Source organism: Cannabis sativa, chromosome 8 (assembly GCF_029168945.1).
Source record: "Cannabis sativa cultivar Pink pepper isolate KNU-18-1 chromosome 8, ASM2916894v1, whole genome shotgun sequence".
Taxonomy (NCBI): domain Eukaryota; kingdom Viridiplantae; phylum Streptophyta; class Magnoliopsida; order Rosales; family Cannabaceae; genus Cannabis; species Cannabis sativa.
The window spans coordinates 39,226,032-39,248,567 of record NC_083608.1 but is presented as its reverse complement, the minus strand read 5'-3'; the positions used below and the strand labels follow the sequence as shown (position 1 = coordinate 39,248,567).

General features: G+C 30.5%; 2 protein-coding genes across 4 annotated transcripts; one reads left to right on the top strand and one right to left on the bottom strand.

The window, feature by feature from the left end:
* Nucleotides 1–2,733: 2,733 nt before the first annotated feature.
* On the bottom strand, nt 2,734–7,730 carry LOC115698819 (mitotic checkpoint serine/threonine-protein kinase BUB1). Of its 2 annotated transcripts, XM_030626005.2 has the most exons (14): nt 7,480–7,730; nt 7,255–7,402; nt 6,788–6,945; nt 6,538–6,628; nt 6,236–6,346; nt 6,067–6,151; nt 5,507–5,610; nt 4,506–4,577; nt 4,329–4,418; nt 4,085–4,242; nt 3,715–3,769; nt 3,487–3,621; nt 3,282–3,403; nt 2,734–3,131 (listed from the first exon to the last, which is right to left on the bottom strand). In XM_030626005.2, the coding sequence occupies exons 1-14, from the start codon at nt 7,542–7,544 to the stop codon at nt 2,942–2,944; spliced, it is 1,584 nt and encodes a 527-aa protein (XP_030481865.2). In that variant the 5' UTR covers nt 7,545–7,730; the 3' UTR covers nt 2,734–2,941. The 2 variants fall into 2 exon arrangements, with proteins under 2 accessions (XP_030481865.2, XP_060958894.1); XM_061102911.1 differs by lacking the exon at nt 7,480–7,730 and having other exon boundaries at nt 6,788–6,908; nt 7,255–7,389.
* Nucleotides 7,731–19,638: 11,908 nt separating this feature from the next.
* On the top strand, nt 19,639–22,254 carry LOC115700826 (squamosa promoter-binding protein 1). 2 transcript variants are annotated; one of them, XM_030628488.2, is made up of 2 exons: nt 19,639–20,874; nt 21,705–22,254. In XM_030628488.2, exons 1-2 carry the CDS (start codon nt 20,543–20,545, stop codon nt 21,886–21,888), a joined length of 516 nt encoding a protein of 171 aa, XP_030484348.1. In that variant the 5' UTR covers nt 19,639–20,542; the 3' UTR covers nt 21,889–22,254. The 2 variants fall into 2 exon arrangements, with proteins under 2 accessions (XP_030484348.1, XP_030484347.1); XM_030628487.2 differs by having other exon boundaries at nt 19,648–20,874; nt 21,657–22,254.
* Nucleotides 22,255–22,536: the final 282 nt, after the last annotated feature.

The following is a 22,536-nucleotide window of genomic DNA, read 5'->3' as shown; positions in this document are numbered from 1 at the left end:
ACATCGTTTGGTATTTGGCACGTTCCATTAAACATAGAGAAATTTAGTGATGTTCAACCAAATTTACAAACCGTCCAACTGAATTAATTATTCTAAACTGTCCAATTAATACGAATAAACCGAATGAAACCGATTCATATATTTTTTTTAATAATAGTGTATATAATATATTTACATAAATTATATTTATTAGTTAAACTATTTTATATTTAAAGTTTGGACATTTTAATGTTTAACTGTAAAATTTATGCAGTATAGTTAATAATTTATATTGTATTTAAATATTGAAGTTATTATTACTTTTTTATTATTTTATTTAATTATTTTATGTTTACTCAATTATATTTATCTTATATTAGGTTCTTAAAATTAATTTAGACTACAACATTTTTTAATTTAAAATATAAATAATATATTTTATTTTTTAAAAATCTAATTATTTAAATACTTGAAACTAACAACAATAATTATAAAAAAAAAAAAAAGTAAAGATTAGTTTGAACGGGTTAACCCGACCAAACCGACGAAATTATTAGGCGAGTTGAACTTTTTCTAATTTTTAATTGAGCGGGTTACAATTAAATATTTGCAACCCGATATTTATAGTAAGCCCTTCTCCCTTTGCACCCAGAGCATATCCCCATACTCCCTATGTTAAGTCACTTTCATCTATTACAACATAGTATCCTAAGTGATCTGACACATCTGAAATCCTAAGTTACACTAAAAATGCCCATTCTATTTTGTACCTCAGGCGAAATGAAATTTATCCTCATTATTTATACTTATCGTGCCATTGTTATCTCGCCTGATATCTTTTTACTAGGTCTGCTGGTGTCAGGAAGGAAAGGAAAATTGGCAGGGTGTTGACGCATATGAGGGAGCGAACACTAAGGCGAGGGCCCACAGACGAGGGTTGCAGGCGAGGGCACGTGGGCGGGGGCCGTGGGCGGAGGGCTGCAGGCGAGGGCTGCGAGCGGAGGGCTGCGGGCGAGGGCTGCAGGCGGAGGGCCACGGGCGAGGGTCACGGGCAAGGGCGAGCGGGCGAGGGAGCGCGGGCAGGGGCCACGGGCGGGGGCGCGCGGAGCTCCTCTGGGCAAACTTTCGGGCATAACACTTATGACTCCAAATATTACACTTAGTAATGTTTGGGGGTCAACACATATCATGATATCAATATATTTCAAAATTTAATAAATTAAATGTATATTCTATTCTTATTTATAATATATATATATATATAATCTTATAAACTAAAATTAAGCATCACCTTATTCATACATTTTTTTTCATCATCCTTTGAATTTGGTATTTTTTTTATTTTATTTATTTTAATTTATTATTGGAGACATAAAACAACATGAATTTATTTTATTTTGTTGCTAGTTATATGAAAAGAAAATATATTTTAATAAATTTAAAATAATTTAATATTAAAAAGTAATAAATTTAAAATAACCGATCTAATTAGATTAGATTTAAATTATTACGTGAATTTGATTGGATCTAAAATATGAAATTCATACTTAGTACAAATTAGACGCGATATAAGCAAAATTGTACATATTGAATTAACATCCCTCCAAGTGTCTATGTTTTTTCATTTCCAATTTGTTTAATTTTAAACATCCATAGCCGAACCAAAATATAACCTCCAATCTTTGTGGCAAGAAAAACTTGGAAGGTAAGTTCCATTGGGTATATAAAGTGAAGGTAGGTTCCATTGGGTATACAAACTATGTTTTTGCTACATTTTTTTTATCATGAGTATTGCTTTGAGAATGAATGGAATAAAAATAAAAATATATGCGTATAGTGAACGTCTTAATCCACAGACTGCTCTCATTAATTTAAATTGTATGGGGAGAAAAGTTTGTAATTTTGTTGTATCACTTTCCATTTTTGGTTTTCATTTTCATTTTCTTTTTCACTTAACTCTCTTTATTTGGTACACTACAATGTATTATATATTATATTGTATAGTATTCAATTATATTATATTAGTATTATTTAATACAAAATTATATTTTAGACTTTGTGTTTTGCAAAAGTTATCAATTGTACTCTTTATTTTGTTAAATAACAAAATGGATCATGTATTTTTTAAATTTATACAAATAGGACCCTAAACTGATTTTTTGTCAAAATAAAACTTAATAATAATCTGATCTAGAGATATTATGACAAAATTGATTACATTTTTTTGTATCTTTTGGTGTTAGAAATTGTTTAAAGTTATTTATATTAAAAAATAAAATTGTTGAAAATTGAGTTCAGGACCATATTTTTACCATTTTGAAAAATATAGGATCCATTTTGTCATTTAACAAAACAAAGGATCCAATTAGTAACTTTTACAAAACATATAGTCCAAAATAATATTTATCTATTAATATATTTTGTAAAATTATAAATTCTTTACAATAAACTCAATCTCAATCCAATTACGGTCTAAACTCAGACCCAAACCCCAACCCAGCCACAATTTGGACTCGAACTTAGACCCTCACCCCGAAACATGCCAAGAACCCAAGCCCCAAACCTCGCGTCCTGACCCCAGACCCCGAGTTTAAGGTTGACCCAAACCCTTTATAAACATTATAATACAAACTAATACAAATATTTTGTAATGTATTAAATAATATGACTCATTGTATTAAATTTTATGAATATAATAATAAATATAGTACAATGTTTTACTCGTATTATTTGTTATTTAATATAATAAAAGTATTAACTATAATATACACAATAATATTATTTAGTTCCTGGTGTAACATTGTTTTCCGAGCACATTCTTACACAAGGGGTTTGTAGCTGGCCACAGTTCAAAGATTTTGGGAGTAACTCTTTTACATTACCTATACAATAAAGCCTACCCTTTTATGGGTATTTTTGGTTAAAATAAACACAAATACAATCAACATGAGAAGATGAGGAATTAAGCAGAACACAATGAAGCTCTTTGCTTCAATAGCAATTCCTTTAGTTTCTTTATGAGAGAAGGGTTTGAGCACATGTAATCCTGGAAGGACTCTCTTATTTCTTTTAACAAGTTCATGTCGTTGTTGCAATGAGGATTATTGAGCAGTTTTATGAAGAGATTCTTCCAGAGATCAACATTCCAATATCTGGATATGCAACAAAATAAGTTAGAACATAAATAAAGTTAATTGAGAGAGAGAGCGAGAAGACAATATTTAGGAATTGACACTAAACTTTAACATTAGCAGAGCTCGAGAGTATGGAAGGGTCCAAAAGTACAGAAATGGATGGAATACCTTTTAAAAGGTGACTTGGGTAGATAAATGTGACCACCATCTGGTGAAGGTTTCTCTTGAATCTCCATATAAGAATTATGTAGCATCATATGAATAATAACACAGAGGCCATACGTGTCAACCTGGTGAAAAGTGACAGGACTACTATCGAATTAGTTTATATAGTCTACAGTGTATATATAAGAGAGAGAAGTCTTAAACTAGCCTGAAATTTCCAGGGTTTGTTCTGTTGCATTTGTATACAACGGAAGCCAGAAGTCCTGCAGTCACCGCTGAATTCTATATCATCAGGAAAAAGGGTTAGATCTATTCCCCTTCCCCAGTCAACAAGGCAAAGACCCTGCAAGAATATTCATACAAGTTTTTATTTCAAAGAAGACAAAAAAAAAAAATACAAGTAGATATAGCATTATAAGATACTGCCATAGCAAACCTGGTGCCGCCAAGAACTATTTCGGTCTATGAAACCATCTTCTACTAGGTCATCCCTGCAGAGGAGAGGGGTCATGTGATTGTTAGTCATTAGATGGCAAACTGTGACAAAATGAGTAATCAATTTCAGTCAATCATATAAATTAAGATGGGATCTACAGTAAAAAGAACACTAACACGTCACTGTGTGTAGTATTTTGGAGCAATGAGTGCACATATCATTACTCTTATAGCTCCGAAATTGATTCACGTTCATAAGGGTAGAACTAAACAAAAATTATTTCTACAATTCTATCTGTTCTTTAAATAGGTTATGTTGAACAACACGGCAAAACAAAACGTTTCATACTAAACAATGAAAAGTTTGGTACCTAGAATAACGTATAAGCAAATTATCGGGCTTGAAATCACCATGAATGATACCAACACCGTGCAAAGTTTCCAGCATGTGAAGCATTTCGATGGTGTAATACATGCATAACACCTCTTCCATGGACTTGCCAATGACCACGTACGAATTTATAGCATCCTATACAAGAATCTTATATCAGCATAGTTATAATACAAACTATACTTATTAGTATGGTACGGTACTCTACGGCACTATAAACCTACCTGAAGTGTCCCATTGGCTAGGTAATCACAAACGAGGATGCTACAGTCAGAATAGACATGCAGTCTCTCAGCAAAACCAAATTTTGACCTCTGATAACATGAGATTTAAGAGATTATGTAAAATACAGAGAGCCAGCGTGTATAAATACGAAAATGAGAAACACGGGATTAACATACTTCCTCAGCAGAGATGCGTTGATCTAGTTGACGATACATGTAGAACTCCCAAGGGAAAGCAGGCATTTGTATCTGCAGGAAATATTGTAAATTATAATCAATATAAGTAAATGGTACCTCTCAAATTTAAAATTTACAACTCAACAACAGAAATTCGGCAGCATGACGCCAGTCTCTAGTACCATGGCACCAATATCCAGGAAACAATCTCTTATAAGTCAGTGCCAAGGCGGAAAGATGCACCACAGTGCCAATCAAAGATGTTTTGAGAAGTTGTTAAAACTTAAAACAGTTAGTAGGCATAATTGATTCAAAAAGGTACTTGTTTAGTTGAGGTTGTTATGCCCTTTTGTGTTATGATTGGATGGTTAGTTTTAATATAGATTGATACATTGGTTCTATAGAATGCAATAGTGAGAGTTAGGAAAAGTAGTTGATACAATAGTTTCATTGAGTGAAATACAGAAAATCCAAGGAGTGTATACACTTAGTGAAGAACAAGGGTATAGAAAAAATTTGTAATGGCTAATGGGTAAAAAAGAGTTAGAGGCAAAGAGTTCATGGAGGAGAAGCTCATATGGTGACATTGGATTTATGTGATAGTCAAAACACTGCCCTTCCCAAGGAAGTGGGCTTTATTAGCCGAACCCAAACCTCATGTATCTTGTGTTCTAATTTTAAATTTTATTGTACAGTTTTCTCGTTTAAATAGTGTTTCATGTTAAAGTAATTTTCACAACGCTATAAACAACAAGACAAAACGAAACATGTGAGCTGCTCAAAAGGTAATATACAATATAATATATATACTTTGTTCTCACAAGGCCTGAAGTCTTAGGTCCTTCCATTACAATTGCTATAGTTTGTTGTTCTCAAATATGGTAAGATTAGGTTTATCAATATAGAATATTGTAAGACTAGACAAGGAGTCAATTTTTGAAAGAAAAAAAATAACATTCTTTTGCAATTACATTTTGAGAAGACTATAAAGTGGAAATTACCTTTAATGCAACTATTTCATCAGGATTAGAATAGATACATGCTTTATAGACTTGAGCAAAACCACCCTGACCTGCACGACCCTTGATCTGATACTTCCTCCCTCCTGTGAGTATCGCAATAAGGACAGTAAGAAACAAAATGTTAGCTCCTACACGAACACGAGTCAAACAAAATTTGTGCCTAGAGCTCAGGGAAAAAGGTATAGTGACCTGTCAAATTGGTCTCATGACTAAATCTATGTTGATCAGGAATGATTGGTGTAACCAATGTAAATATATATATATATATATATATATATCAATCATTATAAAAACATATGCTAGAAATGTAATTTAAAAAAATATATATCAATAAAAAAATGTTAAACTAGGTATTAAAGTTAAATATACCTTGGTGAAAAATCACATACAAAATTTGCTACAACTAACAAAACAAAACATTTTCCAATTAAGAACCACTGTTGGAGGCATCTAGTAAAATATCTCTAAATAATACTCAGTCTCGCCAATTAGTTTTGATCCATATATTTGTTGAAAAAAAACATAGTAAAGAAAATTACCTATGTCAATGATCTTATTTCTTGAAAAATTCTGGTGAGAGATAGCTTCTTTTCCTGAGTAAGCTTTATTACTAGAACGGTATCCCTAAAACATATAGCATAGTTGTAAAACTAATAAATTAACCAAGCATTTATGCAAAATACATATGCAACAATTGCACTATCTCACATCAAAGTTCACAATTTGACTATTTATCCTCGTTAACAGATCTTTTATAATGGAGCTTGACCACGGATTGAGACGACTGTCTTCGGACTGAATGGCTTGACCAACATCAATCTGCAACAAACCGCATAAGATTATCAACCATCATCATAAAGTGTTGCTTATTTCTTTCAAAAACCAGTTCTGCGTTAGTTCACTATATTAACCATGATAGAGTTGATTACTGCCTAAGGAAACCTCTTGGTATCTTTAATTTACTCTTTTTATTCACATATCTCTTCATACATAGACAAGAACTGGATTACCTTCTCAAGTGAAGAATCATTGACCAAGTTAGACATTCTATCAAGAAATAAGGCCTGTGCTTTCTTCAACCAGTCAATTGGTTCAGCATTCCTGGTAGCATAATGACACCATAATAATGCATGAGCCTTGTTGAAAATAGAAGTAAAACACTTGTATAAAGACCACCAAATTGTAATTGTAAGTAATACAAAGGGCATACAGACGAATTAAAAAAAAAAAAACTAAAAAACACATATGAGCAAACGAGACCTCATAATTCCCATCTGATAAACCATCTGGGCCTCGTACAGCTTCCCTTTCGATTCAATATATGAAGCATACCATACATAAAGTAAAGATTGGCCAACACATATCTTCTTCTCCAGCATTTCTGTAAAAATGCTAGCATAATCTTTACAAAATCCGATCTACAAATCCAGAAGAACCAAATATTTCAAGAAACCATAAGAATTACCTATTTAAGTACAAAAACGAAATAATCCCATCATAAATTAACTAAAAAATTTAAAAGAAGGAACATTTTGGTATAATGGCATAAATACATGTCAATTTCTTGAATGAATATACTTAATTGAACAAAATGAAACTTTGACACACACACACGTATACATACACATTCGTATATTTACTGATTAACACCCTCCAAATTTGTAGAAAATAGTAACGAAACAATCAATCGAAACGCAATTAATGAAACAGAAGGTGTAAGCAAGTACATGGAGGAACCAAATCTTGAGGAATCTGATGTCGTCTCGGTACCGAGCGTTGTCCTTAAACATTTTGATACAATCGGAAACAAGCTTGGTGAGTTCCAAGCAGGAATCGTTCCCCGATTTCAAATCTTCGAGGGCTTTCCTTATCGACCTGGGTTTTAACAAACATTTATAAAACTGGCGAATCTCATGAAAAGAGGGAGAAGAAGAAGAAGAAGAAGAAATTACCTTAGCCATGGCAAGAGAGGGTCGTGTAGAGCGGTGGCAGCTTGGGATTCTGGGTAGATGGCCATGATTTGTTAAAGGACTTAATTAAGCTACTGAAAGAATTCAATTCAGATTTGAGAGTTGAGAGCGGGACTTCGGTTGCCTTCTGTTTTAAATTTAAATTTTTGCCCATAGTTTATTTATTTATTTATTTTGCAACACACCATTTTCTTTTTTTTTTTTTTGGAAAATCCCATAATTTATAATTGTGATCATTTTAGTCCTTGAAAAAAGAAATCCCTAAATTAAAAAACTTAGTTTCAATTTGGCGAAAATCCCTAAATTAAAAAGAAATTTTTTCAAAAATATTCTTTTTTATGTTTTATTTACAATTTTACAGTTTAAAATACGCTTATAAAAGTTTAAAATTATAAAAATACGTTTTTCTTAACAAAAATTGGAAAAATAATTAAAAAAATAACAAAAAATCACTACAAGAAATGAGACTTTTTATCTCAATTTATATATTTGAGACAAATAAAAAATAAGATAAAAAGTACATTGGAATATTTTATCCCACTTTTTTATTTGGCACTTAGGCCATCTCGAATGGTAAAATCTAAATTTGGTGTTAAATCAACACCAAAATATTACTATTTCAATACTAAATTTTTTTTCAATTCCAATCACAACATTAAAAATTACACCAAATTTTATATTATTTATTATTCTATTATTTTATTAATATAAGAAGAATATTTTAATACTAAATATATATAATAATTTAGTTTTTTCTCCTAAAAAGTATTATTTAATTATTAAAAACTTAAAAAGCAAAAATAGTGTGGTCTACAGTACTCCACTAAATTTAGTGGGACACTGTAGACAAACCTATTTATAAGAATAGTTTTAGTGTCCCATTGGAATAAAAATGGTATGAAACTGTACTATATTTGGTGTTTTGAAGTCCAGTTGGAGATGCCCATTAAGAGATGAAAATAGATGCATTTAAGGATAAAGGTTATGTTTGGTTCGGTCTTAAAAAAAAGTGATAAGTTGAGAAATACCTCTTTTTTATTTTTATTAATAAAAAATACCCTCATATTATATTTCATTAAAAAGTACCCACTTTTGTGAGTGGATTTCTCCATATACTTTTACTCTCTACTTAAGTTTAGCACATAATTTACATCAACCTAAGGGCTATCATAGGAACATCATCTATAAAAGTGGATATATCTCAAAGAATATAAAAATGAAGGTAAAAATTAAAATAAATAAAGTAAAATGGGTGTACAATGTAATTTTCTCTAAAAAATACACAATAATAAATGAGTTCAATATGAGTTTTTTAATGACCAACCAAACAAAACTCTGATGGGTGAGGTATTGACCTTTTATCCCACTTTGGAACAAGGGCCTTGTTTGGCTGGTCTTAAAAAAGTATATTTTTTAAATATTTACCTCTTCCCTACACCAAAGGAGACTTAATAACAATCATTTTATTCTGATTTTTTTATAAAAACCAGGATAAAAATTCTTCAGTAAGCAAATAAATTACTTAGCCTGCTCAGGAACCCTAAACGCCAAAGACATTGGTTGGTGTTCATCTCCTTCTCCTAAGGCAGAACCTAATTTTCTAGGTATGCTCTCTCCTTTGTGCTCTTTCCTTTTTGTATTTTTTTTTTTTTTGCTCATTTTTTTTCACATTAAAAATTTAAATACAATAAAAGTAGTTTCTTTTCTGTTATTAGACCATGCAAAAGTTGATCTCTATTTGGTACAAATAATAGTTTTGTGATGTTTTTACATTAATTTTTACTATTATGCTCCAATACATAATTGTAAATCTTGATGTAAAATTTAATATATCATTTAATGTTCATCTAATAATTTATTAAAAATATAAAATAATAATAATCATACAAAAGTAAATATAAAAATTAATAATAAAATAATAGTAATTATTAGAGTTATTTAATGCAAATGAACATGCTAACTAAATTTTAATAATAAAATATTAAAAATAGCATAATGGTAAATATAAAATCATACCATTTATTAAATGGAGATACAAATAAGTGATGTAAATATAAAGTATAGCTCACTTTATTAAAAGTCTACTCTAATAGTGTGCCAAATTGTGATGCAAATATCTCACATAACAAAATATGATCTAAATATAAACCACAATATATCATGATGTAAAATTTATATTAAATTTTTTTATATATTTTATATTAATCACTCTTCTAATGTTAGTGTATTTTTAGCTTGAAATAGGTAAATAAATATTGATATTGAAAATTTTTATATATTTTTTAGTTAGAAGAGTGATTAATTAGTTTTCAAATGTTCGTATTGATATTAAGAAAGTCTAAGTAACTATATTCTATTATGTAAATAATTTTATTTGTGCTTGTTTATACTTAATTGTAGATCTATTAAGTGACTTTGGTTTTATTTTTAAGAGGCTTTAAGAACATTTCGGTAAGTAATTACTAGTTACTATATTTACTTAGTATGCATACACTAATTATATATGTTTTAGTTACTTGTTATTATTTTAACATAATTTTTACTTTAAACTTTGTTATATTGCTTTTAATATTGGTTGTGGATTGTTGTTGAAAAACAAAATAAAATTTTGGTGATCATTGATTGCTAGCTAGAGGTACGTTATTGACTTATTTATTTTTATTAATTATAAAACTATTAGAGAAATTTGAATATCTTAGATATTCTTCCATATTAAAATAGGTTCTGCGATATACTGTACTACGATGAATGGAGAATTAATATTCATGTTAGAGAAATTTAAATATCTTAAATATTCATCTGCAGTGAAATAGATTCTGTAAAATATATGTACTGCGGTTGAATAGATGGTAAATTATTATTGTTAATTGCTTTTTTTATTTTTGTCTTATCACCAAATTTGCTTGTGTTGTTTGTTGCATTCTTATATAGTGAACAAATTTTTTATTATTTAATTATTAAGCATGCGGTAATGTGGTTTCTAATTCTTTTAGGATTCATTTAGTGAACATAATTTTTGTTCCTAGCTCTAGAAATATTTGATTTCTTTCATTTTCGGTGATTAGTATCTGATATAACCTTATCAATGATACATCTCATCCTGTTAGTAGGCACCTTAGAAGCCACCTTATAACTCACATTGCAAAGAGCAATGGGACAAAGATCACTCATAGAAAAGAAGCTTTTCTTCTTAGGAATCAAGACAAGATTGGTATCATTAGAACTAGTTGGGAAGATCCATGTATCGAAAAAAGCACAGAAAAATTGAATAATATTTCTGCCAACAATATCCCAATGAGTTTCATAAAAACTTGGCCTCACACCATCTGTTTCGGGGGCTTTGTCAGGATGCATTTGAAACAAGGCTTGCTTGACTTCTTCTGCTTGAATTGGCTTTAACAAGTCTTCATTTTGAGAGTGATCAACTAAACATTTAACACCATTAGCAACCATGCTCAACTGTATACCACCAACACAAAACAGAGTAGTAAAATAATCAGTAGTGACTTTGTCAATACCAATCTCCCAATCCTTCCAGACCCCATTTTCATCTTGTAGAGTTTAAATTTAATTATTACGCTTCCTGGTACTAGTGTAGGCATGAAAATATTTACTACTATTTTGGTCTCCTTCATGGAGCCAATGTTGTTTGGATTTTTGTTTCCAATAAAGCTCTTGCTCTTGCTGGGCAAGGTTTTCAAAATAGTTGTTCTGCTCCACCACAAAATATCGTGTAGAATTATGATCGGCTTGACTTTTTAAACGAGATAAAACTTTCTTACTGCAGGAGAGACGCTTCTTAAAATTGATAGTTAGCTCACGACCCCAGGCTTCCAGATGTGTACTACAGATCTTAAGCTTTTCATTGAGGGTAAGATGGCCATTAGAATCTCAGTAATCTTTGACAATTTGACCACAAAGAGGTTTTGTGCTCCAACAATTCCCATAACAAAAATGGTAAACATTACTAGCCAACAATGGAGGTTTTGGTTCAAGAAAAATGGGAGTGTGGTTTGAGGAAGAGAAATCACCATTAGTGAGAGTAGCTTAGGAGAAAGAATCAATCCAAAGCATAGTGTCCAACCAAATTTTCACACTCTTAGCAGTGCCCTACGTCGTTCTTAGGTGTAAGGGTTGTTGGGTTTTATGCCCTAAATAAAACTCATTTCAATATAATCAGATTTACTTATTAATATAGATCAGAAATAACATTTAATGTTGCATGGTTCACATGATTTATTTCATGATTATATGTACATAATGTATGAATTCATCTGAAACCCTTTTCACATACTTGATCCTGTTTATTGTGTCGTCAACACATTGGAAAGTAAACATGACTATGTGAATAAAGTTTCCTAGATTTATCAGACACAGGGTTTTACTGATATGATAATCTACAACAGAGTTTACTTGCATTTGGAGAAATGCTATGTTCTTTCCAGAGCATTGGTTAAAGTAAAGCTCAGGTTGGATGCATGGAGTATGCATCGGAAGGGACCGATATTGAACTTTGACTTAGATTTATTAAACTTACCGTAATATCTATTCAAGTCAATATCGCCTAGTTGATCCTAGATCAAATGATCTTAATCCTGTTATGATTAGGCTCAATCTCAAGAGGCTATTCGTGTTCTTTGATTTGTTAGTTAAGCCTACTTTTGGGTCAGGGTGATACGTACATTTTGGGAACACGGTAGTGTAATTGAGTGGGAGCGCTAACATAAACATGGAATCTATAGCTTCTATCTGGCGAATAGTAAGTAAAGGATGATCTCCTTCGAGCTTGACCAAACGAAAATAAATGGTGGAGATCTCATTTCACATAAGCTGAAATATCATTTATACGGGGTTAAGTGCTTTAAGGATAAAATACATTGTAGGGTGTAACGGTAATCTAATCCCTTTACAGTGTAGATCATTCATATAGAGGATCATTGATCAAATTAGAATTATAACAATGGATAACTAATGATGTGTCTATATGGTGGAACATATAGAGCATTCTATATACTGAGAGTGCAATTCTAAGTTCTATGCGTGGATTCAACGAAGAATTAATAAGTCAGTGAATTTAGGTTATAAATTCTTGATCTGCTTATTGGCAGCTCGGTTATATAGACCCATGGTCCCCCCACTAGTTGAGATAATATCGCTTGTAAGACTCATATAATTGGTTTTGATTAATCAATTATAATTCTCAAATTAGACTATGTCTATTTGTGAATTTTTCACTAAGTAAGGGCGAAATTGTAAAGAAAGAGTTTTAGGGGCATATTTGTTAATTATGATACTTTGTATGGTTCAATTAATAAATATGATAAATGATAATATTATTTAATAATTATTTATAGTTATTAAATAGTTAGAATTGGCATTTAAATGGGCGAATTAGAAAATTGGCGTTTTTGAGAAAATCAGATGCAGAAAAGATAAAACTGCAAAATTGCAAAAAGTGAGGCCCAAATTCACATTGCATGGCCGACCACTTTTGTATGGTTTTACCTCTGATATTTTCATTATTTTAATGCCAAATAATTCAAACCTAACCCTAGTGGAATGCTATAAATAGATAGTGAAAGCTTCAGGAAATTTACACACTTAACTTTCTACTTTTTCCTTCAGAGAAAAACCTGAGCCTTCTCTCTCTATACCTAGCCGCCACCTTCTTCTCTTTCTTCCCTCTTCAATTTTGAAATTTCTTAGTGTTAGAGTAGTGCCCACACACAGCAAGTGATACCTCAATCATAATGAGGAAGATCGTGAAGAAAAACTTTCATCAAGAAGGAGTTTTAGCACTAAAGAATCAGAGAAAGAGATCCAGGTTCAGATATTGATAATGCTCTGCTACAGAAAGGAATCAAGGGCTAGATATCTGAACGGAATGAGTCATATTATTCCGCTGCACCCAATGTAAGGTTTCCTAAACTTTATATGTGTTTATTTCATCGTTTTAGAAAGTTCATATTTAGGGTGTTAATCAACATACTTGTGAGTAGATCTAAGATCCTGGTAAAATAATTTTCAACAAGGGTAACCACGGAACTCTAAATCAATCAACCTGCAACTGTCTAAGACCTCCTAGATGCCGACAATTAGTGACAAAGGATAGGGTCTGCCCCCTTTCTTCTTAGTTTAGCTTCCAATGTTATTAATATCGCCTATGATACACCAAGGAAGCTAAGAATCAAGAGATAGAGAATGGATAAGCTTCCAAGTCTTGAAACGAAGGCTTTGATTTGACTCCCAGTAAAAACCAGTCAGGCACCAAACAATAGTATTTGGAATACTAATTTCAACATCAATATGATTATGAGAGTATCCTAACAGACAGACTTCCTCCTTGATCCTCCATAAAAGAGCCAAACCACCTTTATGACCTTGGCTTCAACATAAAAACTTCCTTCAAAGCCTAGTCGAACTCTAAGTCTTTCCACAACATCTTTTTTACATAAGGTCACATAAGAAATAAAATTAGGCTTCTTTTGAACAACAATATTCTCAAGGAATCGACAAGCCCATGGGTTTCCAGGCCCACAACAATTTCAATTGATGGTACTCATAATGATTGGTGGGCCTAAGCACCAGGACCCACCACATTCACATTTTTTGAACCAGCATCAGTTTAGACCATATTGTTAGTAGGAGGCCCATTACCGTTTTCTATAACAAAACGTTTCCTTTTTAATTCAGCTTGAGTCAACTTTTCATCATCTTATTGATTCTCATAGACCACAACCCCTTTATTCTTCATACTTGATTGAGCAATATCAGGAGAAGATATACCCATAAATGTAGTAGATTTATTCTTAGCAAAATTTGCTCCATGATTATTGGTATTCATAATAGGCCATGAGTTGTCAAAGGCCTTGCCTGAACGGACATATGGTGAATTGACAAAGTTCTAATGGCATCGAGGAGTAGCTTTCATCCCCAAAGAATATGGTTTTATAATCATGCTTGCTGGAGTATCAAAGAGTCGGGGACAGAACCTTTCTGAGTGACTTATAACACTGCAAATGAAACAAAATACTGGGACATTTTCATACCTGAATGTAGCGTATATATAGTCACCATCACGCTTTCAAAACTTCATTTTCCTTTTCAATGGATGCTCAAGGGATAACGTTACTCGTACTCGAAGATATTCCCGCCTAACTCCTACAATCCTGCCTAACTCCCACAAAAATGTTAGGGTCAGATTCAAGAAAAGTGGCCACATAATTACCAGCATCCTTTGTAACTGTCACAGTCATAAAACCAGATTTTAAATCATGTATTTGAACCTAAAGATCAAGAGTATTGAGACTCGAAGTTCTAGGATTGTCACCATCCTTTAAACGTGTTACAATAATTTTCTTTTGATCATAAGTCCATGGGCTACCTGTAATAACACGTTAAATGTCTATTTCGTGATAAAATTAGAATAAGAATCGATTTTGATCGAGTTGCTTGACATACATATCTCTGTTGGGCTTCCATAGGTCAACCAACATATTTTGAAAAACTTGAAAATCAAAAATATTGCTAGTGAGAAGTCGACTTACTAGGCACCATCTGGTGTCAATGGACAACTCTTCTTTTTCTTCTGCATTTTCCTCGTAAAAGGTCTCTTCAGTCTCTTCTTCATCCAATTGAATATCTCTTCATCGATCTTCTATGTCCTTAGTATTGATACTATTGGATGCCATAGCCCACCAATGCAGAGACACTAGCACAATACAAACAAGATCAACAAACAGAGACAAAGAAAGCAAATGAACCAAACAGGGTATCGAAAATCACTTGAACAAGACTCTAAAAAGACCTAAAAGACAAAACAAGACTCACAAAGGAAGCACAGAACAAAACACTCTAAAGGGAGCGACATCACTGTGGCAACACCATAATCTTGAAAACTCATATCAAAATCTATTTGTGCTTTGTTTATTATTATTATTTTATTTTCATTTATATTATAATATTTTGGGCTTTATATATTTAATTTTATTTAGTTTCATTTAATGCCATATCAAAATCTATTTGTGATATGAATAGAATTTAACTTCTTGTCACGAAATAAGAATAAAGAGTACTTTGAATTTGCTAACAGAGTAGAAGTTTGAAAAGATTTGCTAGAAAGGAAAAATAAAATAAAATTAAAGGTACGTTGTGTAATTATTTTTTAGTCCGTTTTATTTTTTAAATTAAAAAAGTAAAAATATTTTCTAAAAATATATATGTAAAATTGTTTGTATTTTTTGTTTTTTAAAATGAGAATCAAAATCTTGTTAACTAAAGTGATTTTCGAAAATTGTTTAAATATAATTTTTAATTATAATATATTTGTATGGGGTCTTATGTAATCCCTCACTTTATTTTGAGGGATTACATACCTCAGCCTTGTTTGATGGTTGGATTTATTTGTTATATAATCTAACGGATGATACAAATGGATAATAATGATGGACCTTTTTAAAATGAAAACTTGAAACTTGTTGCTCCAGTATTTACATCAATATTAATATTACAATCAACTGTCCTTTTCTTTATTTTTTTAAAGCATTTTTTTTTCGAAATGGTTGAAAAGTTTTTCTATGATTTTTCTTTTACTCTATTCAAGCATTACTATTGCTAGCATATATTCATCCATTTTTATAATTTTAGTACAAAATAAGATTAAATTCTGAATACAATTTTTGTGGAACAAATATATTTTTAAATACATATTGGAATCTATTTTTTTTTTAAAAAAAATATTGAACATATATAATTAAAATTATTTTTAAAAAAACTCTATTAATGCTTTTACTAATGCTAGTTTATGTATTAGGACTTCAACAATTTTAATACAAAATGAAATTAAATTTCAATAATATTTTGAGTAAATATTATTTGTGACCCTGTGTTTTACAAAAGTTACTAATTAAACCATTTATTTTGATAAAAGACAAAATAGAGCTTGTATTTTCTAAAATAGTAAAAATAGGACCCTGAGTTTAATTTTTGACAACTTTTTTTTTTAATATAACCAAATTGAAAAAAATTTCTAACACGAACAGATACTGAAAATGTAAACAATTTTGTCATAACACCTTTAGATTGAATTATTATTAAATTTCATTTTGACAAAAAATCAGTTTAGGGTCCTATTTGTACCGTTTTGGAAAATACAGTATCTATTTTGTCATTTAACAAAACAAGTGGTCCAATTAATAACTTTTGCAAAACACAAGATTTAAAATAGTATTTACCCTATAATTTTTATGGAAAAAAAAGCATATTTTAAGCAAAATTTTGAATATATAATTATAATTGTTTTTCATCGTGATTTACATCATGCTTGCAATATAATAGATTTTAAAATTATACATATAATCATAAAATTAAACACGTTAGCAATGTGATTGAAAGAAAAAAAAAATCTAGTTATTTCTTAACTATCACTAATTCAAAAAAAAAAAGATAAAAAAAAATTGAAAGAATGAAAATTGTAACAACAAATTCTATGAAAAAAATAAATAATGTAATAGTACAAAAAGATAAATCAAGTTATCAAAACTAAGTAAAAAAAATTCGTAATACAAAAATATATTAAGGAGTTCATATTATTTTGCTTATTGCAATTAGATTAATATTTTGTTATTTTTCTATTGCTTAGTTATATTTTGTTGTTTGTTAAGTTGTTTTAGAGTTGTTTCTAAGTTGTGTTTTTTTTTTTTTTTTTTTTTTTTTTTATTGAAATACAGTATTTTTATAATTTTGAAAATTTAAACACAGTATTTTGTAAAGTTGGTACAATAAAAATGTAAAAAAAAAAAAAACTCTGTGTCACAGCATTTTTGTAAAATTTTCTCTATTTTATAGTATTTTTTGTAAGTTTTTTTGTGATTAATTTTAAATTGATTATTCAGCAAAAAAAATAAAATAAAAATGAAACTAAGTGTATAAAATTATTGATAAAAATAAATTAAAAGGTATATGTCTAAATTTGTAGAAGATGTTATTTTTATTTTCTATTTATTTATGGAAAAATATTATTTTAGATTTTATGTTTTACAAAATTTATTGATTAAATAATTTTTTTTGTTAAATAAAAAATCAAATCTATATTTTTTAAAAATCACAACAATTTTTTCATTTTCGAGCCAATAACTTAATTCATGAGATTTTACTGTCAATAACATATAAATTAAATTAATATATTTGTTCAATTTATAATGGAAATAAATTTAAATTTAGACTTTTTTTTTTTTGTTTCCATTACATTAAATTATATATTTTTATTTATATGAAGTCTCAAATTAAAGAAAAATAGTATATTTTATACATTGATTGTGAACTTGTAATCTAAGTTCACCTTAAACAACTTGAGGGAGAAGAAGAAATACATAATGACTTCAACTAACTAAATACTTTTTTTTTAAAAAAAACACAAAAGAATTTTTTTTTTTTGAAATAATTCATTAATTACTTAAACATACATTAATGATTTTAATATATTGTGTAATCGTTTTAATAAACATTAAGTTTATTAAAATTTAAATTGAAAAAGAAACATTAAAATATTATTTACATTTATTGATTTAGTCATTAAATAAAAAAGTTAATTATTTTATTGTTCTTTTTGCACTTCTAAAATCTATTTTAAATTATTTTTAATTTTGTTTGTAGCATAATCTCTTTCATTGTCACATTTGGCTTCATACAATATTTTAGTGAAATGGCTTGATACAACATTTTGCATTGATACAAAACATTTCTATAAAAATACAAACTACTTTATGCTAAATACAAATAATAAAATATTAGAATAGTATATAATTACAATTATACCCTTTTTTATTATCCAATATTACTCAAATTTAGTTGAAAATGACATGTTTGACCTCAAAAATGTGAATTTATCGTTTTTTTCAATATTAAATTTTAAATTAACAACCAGTTTCCTATCATATAACTTACTAACATCAACCTATAGTTATTTTGTCTTATTTGAGGGGTGTAATCCTTCAAAAAGTTAGTGAGGGATTACATAATTAGCCTATTTGTATTTTCTTTTATTAATATTTTGAACCCCAAACTCACTTTGCACACTGACTTGGACTAGGACTCCAACTCAATCCGTAGCTCAGTTCTTGGCCTAGACCGCCACGCCAACCCAAACATTTTTTTTAATTATAATCTATGTGTAATAAGGGGAATTACCCCCATATACCATTTTCAATTTATTTTTTTAAATTTACGGTTTGGGTTGCTTTGGTAGTTTTTATGTGAGTTTTTCTATAAATTTTGGTTGCAATTTAAGTTGTTCCGTTAATTGCTACGTAAGTTTCCATGTGGATTTCTGTAATAATGCAAAAAAAAAAAAAAAGACTGTTTTAAAATGTAAAGATAAAAAAATCTCTATTTTTTTCATCCATATTTTATTTGGACCCTGATTCCACCCTGAGCCTCCACTTAAACTTAGACCCTGACTCAATCCATAGCTTGAACCTTGGCCTAGACCCAAATTTAACCCCACCCATCACCTCAATTTTTTAGTTCTCACTTAAAAAACATGAAATAAAATTTATAAAACATATTTTTATTTTTTTAATTTTACAATTAAAAAACAAAAATAATTATGAAACACCTTTTATTTTTCAAAGACAAACGATCTACTTTTATTTTTGTGATTTAACATTTAGAAAAATAAAAGTATTACAAAAGGCAACGTTAAAAAGGTAAAAGAATTTTGTCAAAAAAAAAAGGTAAGAGAATAATATTGTGCCTTAAATGATCCTTAAAAAAAATTGCATCGTAAAACTAAGCTAAATAATGAATAGAACATAAAATATTGGTATTGAAAAATATAAATTTAGTTTTGAATTGGCATTGTCATTATAAGTATTTTGGCAATGATGGGTCCATGTAATGAGTTTGGTTTGGTCCACGTAATGATTGAGCCCCATAAATTTCATATATCTTCTATTTAAAAATGTTAAAAATACATCCAAACCAAACTTCCTAACACTCCTCTTCTCTTCTTGTTTACTTTCTCAAATGCAATTATTATGTCAACAAGAACAATTAATGTATATATATATAAATCTATATATATGCATCCACCCACCATACACATGTATATATAAATACATTCATGGCGCATTGTGGAGATTCTTTGATTGAGGTTAAAAAGTAAGAGAATGACTGGAAGTTGGACTGGGTCAGAAGTGAACCTGTAAAACTGTACTTTGTCCCCACCGGTGTTAAAAAGGTAGTGGAAGAAGAAGAAGAATGAGAAGAAGAAGAAGAAGAAAGAAAGAAGAGAGGTCCATATTCAAAGCAAGGAAAAGGACAACCTACATTGTGCTACACGCACACGTTTCGAATAGCCATTAGTCCAATCACCAACAAAAATCTGACCCTCCACGTGGACCAAATCAAGACCACCAATCCTCTCCGTCCATTATTAATTCCTTCCAAGTGTTCCAACTGTACGACCCTTCATTTACATAATTACATTGGCTTTGGCTCATCCTCGACCTCGAGCTGCCATGCTATAGTCGAGTCGGAGTCGGACCTACCTCCCCCGAGCATGGTGTGTGAATTGAAAGAGAGGGGCCACCACTCACGAGAATCACCCGTGGCCCAGACATTTTCCTATGAAAGAAAAAGTGTGCTGAATTTGTACTATGTTCATGTTTTAATTGGTTGTTTCTCGTTTTTTCCGAAATGTTTTATTATAATTTTGTTTTATTATAAATTTTAATTGGGTTTTCGTCGTCGTCATCTCCTCCATGAGTGTGAGCCAAAATAAAATATATATAAAAAAAAATTAAAAAGCTGGGGCCATATACCGAACTTGAAGGAAAAAAATAAAAATGTAGTAGATACCTGTGGTCCTCAGTCATCACTTACTCTCACTTTCTTTCTTTTTCCTACTTTATATTCTTCTCTCACCTACGGTTCCACCACATCCCAACTCATGAAAATCTCTATTTTTTAAAAAATAAATAAATTTCCACTGTGCTTATTTATTTAGTGTTCTGTTCTGTTAGCCTTGACTTTTGTTGGGTCTTTAATGGAATTGGGTAAAATTGAGAGGAACAAGAGGATGACGGTGAGTGGGAAAGAGAAGATGGTGGTGAAGAGAGAGGATGAAGATGAAGATGAGAGTTCTGAGCAAGAGGATAAGAGAAAGAAAGGGCTTTTGGTTTTGGGTGTTGGTGTTGGTTCTGGGAAAAAAGGCTCGAGTGGTGCTGGAATGAGGTGTTGTCAGGCTGAGAAGTGTTCGGCTGATTTGAGTGATGCTAAACAGTACCATAGAAGGCATAAGGTCTGTGAGATTCATGCTAAGGCTCAAGTTGTGCTTGTCAGCGGTATTAGGCAAAGGTTTTGCCAGCAATGTAGCAGGTTGGGAACCTCACATTACTTTTATCCCTTTTTTTTTTTTTTTTTCTAGTCAATCATTACTCAATTGGATGGTTTGTTTGGTACGCTATGCCTTACCTGTTTGTTGTTCTACCTTTGACTGTTTATGCCTTAATTGCATAATTTTGAATGGTTGCTTCATGTGGGGTTGAGTTAAACTTTCTGTAGCAGGACTTAGTTAATGAACTTTTCGAGGTGTTATTCAATCGATGATAAACATTGTAAGAAAGGATCATGGTTGGTTTTGAATGATTTTAAATCTTTTAATGGCCTATTCTTCTGTTGGGTAAAGTTGACTGCTTTGCTAATAGGATTAGATTCCTCAAAACAAAACAAAACAATAATATGAACTTTCTCTGTTATTTGCTCTTTTTAAGTTATTTTAATCCTGAAATACACAAAAAGCTTGTTTTGTCTTACGGATAATATTGTTTATTCAGTAAGTAGTACATGTCAATTTTGTACCTAGTTTAAAAAATGAAGTTTACAGCAACATAATCCAGTGAAACAGGGATTATTGTTCCCACCTTTGTTATGTTATCTACATGTCTTTGATTTAGTAAGGCTGTAAGAATTCTATATTTGCTTTCATGTGTACCTTGACTTGAGGCCTGTTGTGTATAAAACTACTTCTAAACAAACAAACTTATGTACAGTCCTCAACTTCTTTCTAGCATCTGACTCCTAAGGAATAGAAAAACAAAAGCTTCTTTATGTGCATAGTATTTCAATTAGTTATCCAGGAAGCTCTTACCATCCTGCAGATTTCATGAGCTGTCAGAATTTGATGAAACGAGACGAAGTTGTCGCAGGCGCTTGGCTGGACACAATGAGCGGCGAAGAAAGAGCTCAGGTGAGTCTCATCAAGAAAGCTCAAGCAGGAAAGGTACAGCCACTCAGCTGAAAGATATGGTTTGTGGACAGATTGATGAGAGGGGAAGAATTCAGATATCAGTCCAAGAAAACAACAGTTACAAGCATTTCCAAATCAGGTAGTGATGAGATGACTATTGATTAACATCAATATCATCTAATCTCATTATCTGATCTCAAAACATGCTCTCTCTCTTCTGTCATCCTACAGATGTAATGGCATATATATTTTCCTATTCAAAATTCTGAACTTGGTCAGCCATTGAACCACAATGGTCATAGGTATTAATTATCTTGTTCAGGTGGTCTATCCATTTAGTTATAGAGTATAAAATTCAGTTCTCTTACTTGATATTAGAGAATGAGGTGGTTGCATAGCTCGAATAAGGTGAAAATCTTGTTAGAATCAGTAAGTATAATGTAGTAGTACCTTGTTATGTTTTATTCTAATATTAATTTATCAGGTTGGATTGATGTTGAAGTCATATGATACTTGGTTGTTCCAAGTTTTGGATATAATATTATATCTAAATTTATTATTATTATTATTAAAACCTACAAATCATTACTTTTGGAATCTTAGAGTTGCCCAACTACCTAAATTATTCTGGTGGCTTTGCCTAAATTAATAATCAAGCTGTTTTTTTTGGTTATTTTATGCATGGGATCTAGTTTCTAGTTCTACGGGAGTGATTTATTTATTTATTGTGATGTCAAATAAGAATCTCTCCTCATCTCAATTAAGTAATTTGCGTAGTTATAAGTATCACA

Coding starts and splice junctions, on each gene's coding strand:
- LOC115698819 (XM_030626005.2), bottom strand. CDS start 7,544: ATGGCCATCTACCCAGAATCCCAAGCTGCCACCGCTCTACACGACCCT. Junction 6,946..7,254: donor TCAAGATTTGGTTCCTCCAT/GTACTTGCTTAC, acceptor CTGGATTTGTAG/ATCGGATTTTGTAAAGATTA. Junction 6,347..6,537: donor ATGATTCTTCACTTGAGAAG/GTAATCCAGTTC, acceptor GGTTTGTTGCAG/ATTGATGTTGGTCAAGCCAT.
- LOC115700826 (XM_030628487.2), top strand. CDS start 20,543: ATGGAATTGGGTAAAATTGAGAGGAACAAGAGGATGACGGTGAGTGGG. Junction 20,875..21,656: donor TTTTGCCAGCAATGTAGCAG/GTTGGGAACCTC, acceptor ACCATCCTGCAG/ATTTCATGAGCTGTCAGAAT.